We start from the raw sequence: 10,586 nt of genomic DNA, 5'->3' as shown, positions 1-10,586 counted from the left end.
CTGCCCAGGAAGTGACAACCTTTACTATTCACTAAACGCTGAGACCTTTGAAGCTAGGCAAGTCTTTTTTTTTTTTTTTTTTTTTTTTTTTGAGATCGAGTCTCACTCTGTCACCCAGGCTAGAGGGCAGTGACGCAGTCTTGGCGCACTTCAACCTCCGCCTCCTGAGTTCAAGCAATTGTCCTGCCTCAGCCTCCCGAGTAGTTGGGATTACAGGCTCATGCCACCACACCCGGCCAATTTTTTGTATTTTTAATAGAGACAGGGTTTCACCATGTTGGCCAGAATTGTCTCGAACTCCTGACTTTAGATGATCCACCCACCTCGGCCTCCCAAAGTGCTGGGATTACAGGCGTGAGCCACCATGCCCAGCTGAAGTTAAGCGTTCTAAGCACATTTTCAAATACGGTATTCCTGTCAGAGCCTTGATAATATAACCAGTGTTTCCAATTTTATCCTGTTAAAGAGAACAGATTCTTTATTGAACTTACGCAGACAACCAAATTGCCATAAAAATAGCAGTACTAACAAATAAGTTTCCAAATTCTGGAGGTATCAACAGGTAGAAAGGAAAAGCAAATGTTTCTATTTTTATTCATAAAAGTATGCTTTACCAAATTGCTCTAAGCTATACATAGCTTTCAAAAAAAAGAAGTTTCCTTAAATCTGTAAAACAAAATATTAAAAGAACCAGCAATGTTTCAAATAAAGAAACCATGAAAACCCATAGTTTTTTTTTATCAGTTCAATCAGTCTCATGTAATTAATTCATTCTCTGTTTGATCTTGGTTAGCAGTTTTACAAACCCATCAGATTTGTAGACCAAAAAGTGTCTGAGACAAGTCTTAATAGATTTAGGAGTTTATTTTGCCAAGGTTAAAGACATGCCCAGGACACAGCATGAGGAGGTCCTGAGATGTGCCGAAGGTGGTTGAGTTACAGCTGATTTTATATATTTTAGGGGGACAGAAGTTACAGGCAGACATCAATGAATACACATAAGATGTATATTGGTTCAGTACAGAAAGGCAGGACAACTGGAAGGTGGGGGGTGGGGAGGACTTCCAGCTCATAGGTGGAGTTGATTTTCTGATTGGTAATTGGTTAAGTTATTATCTAAAGACCTGGAATCAATAGAAAGGAATTTCTGCGTTAACATAAGGGGTTGTGGAGGCCAAGGTTCTTAGACGTGAAGCCTCCAGCTAGCAGGCTTCACAGAGAATAGATGGTAAATATTTCTTATCAGACTTAAAAAGGTGCCAGACTCTTAGTCAATCTCTGGATCAGGAAAAGACCTGGAAAGGGAAGGGGATTCTCCACAGAATGTAGATTTCCCCGACAAAAGACAACTTTGCAGGGCCATTTTTAAATGCATCAAAGAAATATATTTCGGAGTAAAATACTTCAATTTCTTTCAATGTCTGCTGTCATGTGATGTATCTTATTGGTACAAAGAGTCTGTTTTGGTCAGTCTTAAGATATCTGTTTTAATGCTCATGCTGGTCAGTTGTGCCTGAATTCTAGAAGGAGGGTATAATGAGGCATTCTGACCCCACCCCCATTCCCATCATGGCCTAAACTAGTTTTTCAGGTTTACTTTGGAAAGCCCTTGGCCTATTGAATGGGGTCCATTCAGTTGAGTGAAGGGCTTAGAATTTTATTTTAGTTTACAGTTTCTTCGTTAAAATTTTGGAAATTTTGTCCAATGGTATAAAATAAAAGTCATGTCAGAGTTTCTTTTTTTTTTTTTTTGAGACAGAGTCTCACTCTGTTGCCCAGGCTAGAGTGCAATTGCACGATCTTGGCTCACTGCAACCTCTACCTCCTGGGTTCAAGCAGTTCTCCTGCCTCAGCCTCCTGAGTAGCTGGGATTACAGGCACGCAACCCTATACCCAGCTAATTTTTGTATTTTTGGTAGAAACACGGTTTCGCCTTGTTGGCCAGGCTGGTCTCGACTCCTGACCTCAAGTGATCGGCTCGCCTCTGCCTCCCAAAGTGCTGGGATTACAGGCATGAGCCACTGCACCCGGCCTTCTTTTCATTCGTCTGATATAGCTTTTTGGAGACACAGCACTTTAGGATTATAATTGCTTCCAAAAGCTTTCATAAAAGGCATTAGAACCAAAACAATTCACTGTGGACAACATGACTTAAAATGGCCATGGTTAAAACCTGATGAGAGTTCATTATAATAATGATGAAATTGACAAGGAAATTTGGTTATTTTTCAACCAAAATTATGACTGATAGCATTTATACCAATACATATCAGATTTATAGGAACTTTTTAAATCACAGGGTGGGTGGGAAGCCTGATTTTAGGGGCTTTCCTGGAAAATTTTTTCAGCAGTCCTTTTTCCAATGTCCTGGTTGTTTGCACAAATGGCAGTGAATTTTTGGAAACTGCTGTTTTAGGGATTGCTTATTTGGGGAAGCACCCTAGGACAGGCCCAAATGTCATTCTAGGTTATCGGTTGCCATGGAGCTGAAATACTTGGGGAATGGCTTTTCAAAAGGTAATTTGCAGTCTTTTGGGTTTTGCCTGACCCATAAGTAGATCAGATGGAGCTTGTTGGGTACTTGATAGAATTCTCAGGAGACTACCATTCTGCCTTTTTCATCCATGTGGGGCTCCCTAGATTACACCAACACATGTACTAGTTGGTACAAATCAAGTATACTGGGGTTATAAATTACCAGTAAGGCCAGGCATGGTGGCTCGTGCCTATAATCCCAGCACTTTAGGAGGCCAAGGTGGGTAGATCACCTGAGGTCAGGAGTTTGAGACCAGCCTGGCCAACATGATGAAACCATGTCTCTACTAAAACTATAAAAAAATTAGCCGGGCGTGGTGGCGGGTGCCTGTAATCCCAGCTGCTCAGGAGACTGAGGCAGGAGAATAGCTTGAACCCAGGAGGTGGAGGTTGCAGTGAGCAGAGATCGCGCCATTGCACTCCAGCCTGGGCAACAAGAGCGAAACTCCGTCTAAAAAAATAAAAATTTTAAAATAATGAGTTACTAGTAAGACCCTGAATTCTTCAGAAAACTTGTGAAATTCTTCTGTAAGTTTAGGAAAATCTTGAACTGTGGCCCTGAAGTTCATTTTTGTCCAGGGAGTACAAGTCACTTGGGGATTGTCTCCTGATTTTTCAAATGATTCTCTTATGAGGAAACTGTTTAACTGCTTTTTTCAGGGAAGAATGGCAATTCAGACAAAGCAGACTGAATACTTAGGAGTAGATTGTAAATATTCAGGCAAAGTAAGAGAGTGGGAAGCAGTAGGAGTTACATCAGTTTTACCATCCTTGGTAAGGGAATATCTTCCATTTTCAGCTTTTCATTAGCTCTTTACAGTGAATCTTTTTAAAGGGTGATTTTAGAGCACTGTTGTCTCTTTGAGGCTTCTGAATACCAATAAGAATTCTGTTCTCTCTGAGTAATTTGGGAGGCTTGGGGTTTGAGTGCACTTCTTAGATGAATAGTCTTTTTCATCTGGAACATTCCATGTAATGGCATCATAATTCTGAATTATCTTTTGTAAGATTTTGCCATTTGTAAATATTTGTAGCTTCCAGAACCAGAAACTTTATACACAAAAGAGGCAGATTGGCCAGAAGGCAGGGTACTCAGATCTTTAGAAATTAAAGAAACCATTTTATGTTGGATATTGGGTCTTCCAAAGCCAAAATGGCTTTGGCTTTGAGATTGCCTTGACCAACTGAGCCAATGACGTTTCAGTTTCTTTTTTGTCTGATCCAGTCAGATGCCTGAGGCCTTCCTCATCTAAACATGTAAGAAAAAACACACATACCTATGAATTCCAAAAGCCAGAGTTCATGCCCCCCTTCACCCCATGGTAATAACCACTTGCTGTGACTGCTGTTGGTTACCTTTACTACTGCAGCCCTCTATATTAGCCACAAAGAGTGTAACCCACATTTCCCTCCGGCCATATGCTGGTCACCAATGGGATGCAACCCATATTTCTGTCCAGCCACATTCTTCAGGGCTTGACCCAAGCCTTTTATGGCATCATGCATGAGATATCACCAGAGTGGGAGGCAAAACAATGTAGCCCTTGCCAGTGACTTGTCAGCCACTATGAACCCAGAAGTCATGTGCCCTGCCACAGTACAAACTAACCCTAGGTACTCCAAAGTCAAATGTTCTCTCACGGCACAAACTAACCTTGATACCCCCAAAGCCAAAGATATCGGTGAGCTTAAATGCTTAAGACAGCAGAGCTCAGATCTGAGAGGGACTTAACCCTCAGGGCTATGTGAAGGAGATAGTACCTCCCACCCCCAAAAAAGAAGGTTAGCATCACCTTTTCCTATGTTCCTTAAGGAGTCTCAGGTCATCAGCTGTCTCCAGGTCCTTTTGTGGTCATCTGTCAAAAGACAAAATTACAACAAATTTAAAGACTTTATTTTAAGTCTTTATTTATGATTCTAGACTTGGGCAACACTTGCCACTTCCACATTTTCAGATATTTGTTATAGCAACAGCCACACTGCCAGTACAATTTTCCGTCTTACTCTGTTTTCCGAGGCTGTGACAGAATACCAGGGAATGGGTAATTTATAAACAATAGAAGTTTATTTGACTCATGGTTCTAGAGGGTGGGAAATTCAAGATCAAAGGGCCAAATCTGGTTTTCTTCAAAGGGTTTTCTTGCTGTGTCATAACATGGCAAAAGGTATCACATGGCAAAGGAGAGCGTGAGATGGAGAAAAGAAATGGAGCTGAACTCACCCTTTTATCAGGAGCTTACTCCAAGATTACTAACCTATTTCTACAATAGCCACATAAGCCTCTTCATTAGGGCAGAGCCCTAATGACCTAATCACCTCTTCAGTCACCTCTTCAGGGTTCCCCCTCTTAAAACCGGCATGATGGCAATTAAACTTCCTTCTTTTTTATGTGTTTATTTTAAACTGACAGATAACATTGTGTGTTTTTGTTGTGTACAGCATGATTTGTTGAAGTATATATACATTGTGGAATGGTTAACTAGCTAATTAACAAATGCATTACCTCACAGAGTTCTCATTTTTGTGGTGAGAGCATATAACATTCACTCTTTTTACATTTTTCAAGAATACACTCTATCATCATTAACTGTAGTCACCTTGCTGTACAATTAGATCTCTTGAAATTAATTCCTCCTGCCTAACTGTAAGTATGTATCTTTTGACCAACATTTCCCCAACCTCCTTCTCCCTAGCCACCCCAGCCTTTGGTAACCACCATTATACTCTCTACTTCTGTGAGACCAACTTTTTAAGCTTCCATATATAAGTGTGATCATGCATTATTTATCTCTCTGTGCCTGCCTTATTTCACCTAGCATAATGTTCTCCAAGTTCATCCATGTTGTTGAAATGACAGGGTGTCCTCCTTTTTATGGTTGAATAGTATTTCATTGTATATGTATGTATGTGTATGTATATATATATAGTGTCTCCAAACAAATATATATACGTACATTTTTTGGGTGGGTTGGGGCAGGCACAGAGGCTCATGCCTATAATTCCAGCACTTGGGAAGCTGAGGCATGTGGATCACTTGAGTTCAGGAGTTTGAGACCAGCCTCGGTAGCATGGTGAAACTCTGTCTCTACAAAAAATACAAAAATTAGCTGGGCATGATGGCCTGCACCTGTAGTCACAGCTGCTTGGGAGGCTCAGGTGGGAGGATGGCTTGAACCCAGTAGGTGGAGGTTGCAGTGAGCAGAGATCATGCCACTGCATCCCAGCCTGGGTGACAGAGACAGATCAGTGGTGAATTCTGATATTTTAGTGCACCTCTCACCTGTGTAGTGTACTACACAAGTAGTGTGCTTATACTCAATGTACGCAATGTAGTTTTTTTTTTCCCTCACCCTTCTCCCAACCTCCATCTTCTGAATCTCCAGAGTCCATTATGTCATTCTGTATGTCTTTGTGTCCTCATAGCTTAGCTCCCACTTATAAATGAGAACATACAGTATTTGATTATCCATTCCTATGTTACTTTGCTTAGAATAATGGCCTCCAGCTCCATCCAGGTTGCTGCAAAAGACACTATTTCATTCCTTTTTATGGCTGAGTAGTATTGTTGGTGTATAGATACCACATTTTCTTTATTCACTCATTGATCAGTGGACACTTAGGTTGTGAATTCTCCAGCTCATATTTTCAGTTTTTTGAGGACTCTCCATTTTGTTTTCCATAATACCTGTACTAATTTATATTCCCACCAATAGTGTATAAGGGTTCTGCTTTCTTCACATCCTCACCAGCACTTGTTATTGTTTGTCTTTTTGGTAATAACCTCTCTCAGTGGGGTGAGCCAGTATCTCACTGTGGTTTTGATATGCATTTCCCTGATTAGTGATGTTGAGAATTTTTTCATATACCTGTTGGCCATTTGTATGTCTTCTTTTGAGAAGTGTCTATTCAGGTCGTTTCAATGGCTGTTAAATTTCAACATGAGTTTTGGAGGGGACATTCAAACCACAGCATCAAACTTTAATCTCTGTTACATATGTTAATATTTTTTTCCTCTCAATCAGGGCACTCTCCAGTTTGCCTCAGATATTGTTTTCCTATTACTTGAATGTATTTACATTTGAAATCCCCAGTCCTCACTAGAGTTGGAGATCCAGGCATGTGGAGAAAAAAATGGTATTTCTTGGAGACTTGAGAACACAGATAAAACTAACAAAGGAACTGTTGAATACCATCAGTGACACCAGATTCACCCACTAGATGCTTCTTTTTAATAAAGTTAAAACATTTGTAGTAAGAAAATTCTATTAATATTTATTTTCTGCATTTTAATCTCTTCAAGAACTATGTTTTATTCGTCTCAGTCTTTTCAGATAATGGTGGTGGTTAAAAAACTGAAAGCATTAGTTTGTATTTTTAAAATGTAAAATTAAAACACTTGATGAATATGTAGCTTGAGCAGTCTGTCAAAGCCATGACTCTGAGAACCAAACCCAATTCTAAAAATGTGTATCTGATGTTATCACAGAATATATTTTAAAACTGGAGCCATCTGCCTTCCAAAGTTTATCTCCGCTGCACCTGCGCTCAAAAATACTTCTGCCTACACACAGGAACTATTGTTTAAAGATTTTGCTGTTGATTCAGCATGGAGGCTTTCCAGGAATTATTCACACTTTAAAATTTATTTTAAAAAATAATGAATGCATACTATAAAAAACAAAACAGAAAACCCCCCAAATTCTACAAAGACATACAGGAAAATTATATCTTTTCCCACCTCTATCTGTAGTCCCTCTTACCAGAAATAACCACTGTTACAAGTTTCTTGTGGATCCTTCCAAGGATAGTCTCTGAATACACACATGCATGTGTGATGCACATGCACACACACACAAAGCCTCCTTTTTCTGCACATATGGCAACATATTGTATATGCTTCTCAATACCTGTTTTGTTTTCATTTTACTTAACATATCTAAGGAGAGTTTTTTGGTATCAGTATATCTGCACTATTCTTTTGGCTCATACTATAACATTATGTGAATGTTTAATCATTTAACCAGTTTCTTACTGATGAATAGGTTTGCAATCTTTCTGCTATAAACAGCACCACTAAGAACATTCCTTTATGTCTGTCTTTGTGCATGAGTGCACTTCTATAGGACAAATTTCTAGAATTGGAATTATGGGGTCAGAAAGGTATGTGCGTTTTTAATTTTATTTGTTATCATTCAGTGGCCCTACAAAGAATTACCAGTTTGCATTTTATTAGTGTATAAAAGTGCAGTTTTCTAACACCCTTGCCCAACAGTTTTATCAGATCTTTTGCCAATCTGATAGATGAAAAATGATGTTTTACTATGGTTTTAATTTGCCTTGCTCTTGTTATGATCCAGCATCATTTTGTCCAGGAAAGAACACTAGCTCAGGACTGCCAGGCAGACAGATTTGGACCCCGCTTGTTGGCCATCATTGTCATCTACACTGTTTTTTGGTGTTTTTTTTTTTGTTGTTGTTGTTCTTCTTCTCTCTCTTTTTCTTTTCCTTGGGGCGAAAGTCAGACAGTATTGTTAAAAAAAAAAAAAATCCTCATGGGGAAAGAAACCTTACAGATAACTATATATATACTTTTTAAATTTTATTTTATTTTTATTTTTTATTTTTTTCAGAGACAGCTTCTCGCTTTGTTGCAAATAGGCACTGGAGTCCAGTGGTGAGATCATGGCTTACTGCAACCTTGATGTCCCAGGCTCAAGTGATCCTCCTACCTCAGCCTCCCAAGTTACTGGGACTAATAGGCACATGCCACCACAGCGAGCTAATTTTTATTTTTCATAGGGTCATAGTCTCACTGTGTTGCTCAGGCTGGTCTCAAACTCCCGGTCTCAAGTGATACTCCAGCCTCAGCCTCCCAAACTGTTGAGATTACAGGCATTAGCCACCACACCCAGCCTTAAATTATATGTTTATCTAACAAATCCATTACTTTTTCCCTGACCCATCTCATTCTTTTTTCCTAGTTTGCCACTACATCTTTTAAATATTTTCTGTCTATTTCTTTTATCAGTGCCTCTCACCAGCCAAAGACATGAGCATTTGAACTTCTGTCTGTCTGGGCAGGTTATTTTATTTCCTTCATTGTACCTGAAGATTATTTCCACTCAACAACCCCGTAGACTGCCAACTCTGTAAGGACATCTTTTCACTGCTATTACTCCAGCCCCTAGAACAGTACCTGACACACGATAGTCATGCAATAACTTTCTTTTTCCTTTACTATATAAATAATTTTTATTATATGCAGTAACATAAAATATGCATAACAAAATTACCATTTTAGCTTGCCATTTTTAAGTGTACAGTTCAGTGGCATTAAATACATTTACATTTCAATAATTTTCTTTTGAATAAACAAATGAACAGTCATACTGGTTATTTGTGCTTGAAAGTTACCAAGAGCCAGATGGTAACATTGCCCTTCTTTCCTGCAGATGAAGTTATACGGAAGCGTCTCCTCATTGATGGAGATGGTGCTGGAGATGATCGGAGAATTAATCTACTAGTGAAGAGTTTCATTAAATGGTGCAACTCTGGGTCCCAGGAAGAGGGGTATTTCATTTCACTGTTGTTTCCATACCAATGTCCTAATGTGATTTTAGGCCATATGTTAAGGTCCTGTGAATAGATCAAATTTTCACTCACCTTAAATGTCCAGTGGAGTCAACTCTTAATCAAGAGTAGATTTTCTTGGCCTTTTCTTCTCTTCAGAGGCCTCCCATATGTTTATTAAAACATGGAGAAGGAAGATTGATAAGGAGAAATGAAGATTAAATTCAGACTCATTAGTTTGGTTACTTTTATGACATAAGTGTTTAATAGGATAAAATATCTAAATGGAATTTTCTCCTTTGCTAACAAAAGGCTGCCGCTATGTATGTATATATTAAGTTGGCGCGAAACTAATCGCGGTTTCTGCCTTTAAAGTTAATGGCAGAAACCGCGATTAGTTTTGCACCAACCTGATATATACACACACACACACACACACACACACGTGTATCTAATTTTTTTTTTTTTTTTTTTGAGACAGAGTCTCATTCTATTGCTCAGGCTGGAGTGCAATAATGGCACAATCTTGGCTCAATGCAACCTCCACCTCCCAGGTTCAAGCAGTACTGGTGCCTCAGCCTCCCGAATAGCTGGGATTATAGGCAAGTACCACCATGCCTGACTAATTTTTGTATTTATAGTAGAGATGGGGTTTCACCATGTTGGCCAGGCTGGTGTCGAACTCCTAGCCTTAAGTGATCTGCCCACCTTGGCTTCCCAAAATGTCAGAATTGCAGGCATGAGCTACCACGCTTAACTATATTTATTTATTTTTTAACATAGTAAACTTTTCCTCATTTGAATTTGCTTTCCATATAAATAATTTTATGGAGTGAAAAAATTGTGGGAACAGAACTGTGAAGTTAAAAAACATCTTAAAGTATTTTTTAAAGTCTTTTAAACAAAATTCAAATAATTGTTTGAATAAAACGTGCATTGATAAGACCAGCAGTCCCATCTTTGCATTTGTAACTAAAGTAGTTAAATTCAAGAATACTACATTTGATGAAAAGAAAACTTAAGGGACAGATATTCTAAATTATTTTAAATAAGCAATTGATTCTCTCAGAATTTGGTATAATTTAATTAGCAAATATTTGCCAGCATTATAACAGTTCATTTTTGTCAATCCACAAGCATCCTTATTTTGGTTTTCTCTCTTTTTCATTAGATATAGCCAGTACCAACGTATGCTGAGCACGCTGTCTCAATGTGAATTTTCAATGGGCAAAACTTTACTAGTATATGATATGAATCTCAGAGAAATGGAAAATTATGAAAAAATTTACAAGGAAATAGGTAAAGAATCTTAATGTTTCTATCTGTAATTTTATTTTTTATGGTCTAAAGGAAATAATATCTGCTAACAATTTTCTTTGATTGGTGGTAAAAGAATAATAACAATTACTGTATTAATGGAAAGAACACAGTAAATGTTAGCTATAAAAATGCATATTCTTTTTTTTTTTTTTTTTTTTTTT

At 38.4% G+C, this 10,586-nt stretch overlaps 2 protein-coding genes across 2 annotated transcripts in view; one reads left to right on the top strand and one right to left on the bottom strand.

The window, feature by feature from the left end:
- Window positions 1–346: 346 nt before the first annotated feature.
- CUNH3orf49 (chromosome unknown C3orf49 homolog) overlaps window positions 347–10,586 on the bottom strand; it is a 33,325-nt gene continuing 23,085 nt past the window's right edge. Inside the window, exons 6-7 of the mRNA XM_017875012.1 lie at window positions 4,329–4,391; window positions 347–1,124 (exon numbers count right to left, since the gene is read on the bottom strand). Coding sequence (XP_017730501.1) covers window positions 4,362–4,391 — 30 coding nt within the window. The 3' untranslated portion in view covers window positions 347–1,124; window positions 4,329–4,361. The remainder of the gene's footprint in view (window positions 1,125–4,328; window positions 4,392–10,586) is intronic.
- Window positions 8,960–10,586, top strand: part of THOC7 (THO complex subunit 7) — a 7,840-nt gene continuing 6,213 nt past the window's right edge. The window contains exons 1-2 of the mRNA XM_017875023.1: window positions 8,960–9,105; window positions 10,277–10,404. Of these exons, the coding sequence (XP_017730512.1) occupies window positions 8,960–9,105; window positions 10,277–10,404 (274 nt within the window). The remainder of the gene's footprint in view (window positions 9,106–10,276; window positions 10,405–10,586) is intronic.

The sequence above is a fragment of the Rhinopithecus bieti genome, unplaced genomic scaffold (assembly GCF_001698545.2).
Source record: "Rhinopithecus bieti isolate Rb0 unplaced genomic scaffold, ASM169854v2 scaffold_8601, whole genome shotgun sequence".
Lineage (NCBI taxonomy): Eukaryota > Metazoa > Chordata > Mammalia > Primates > Cercopithecidae > Rhinopithecus > Rhinopithecus bieti.
This window is presented reverse-complemented; position numbering and strand designations above follow the sequence as displayed.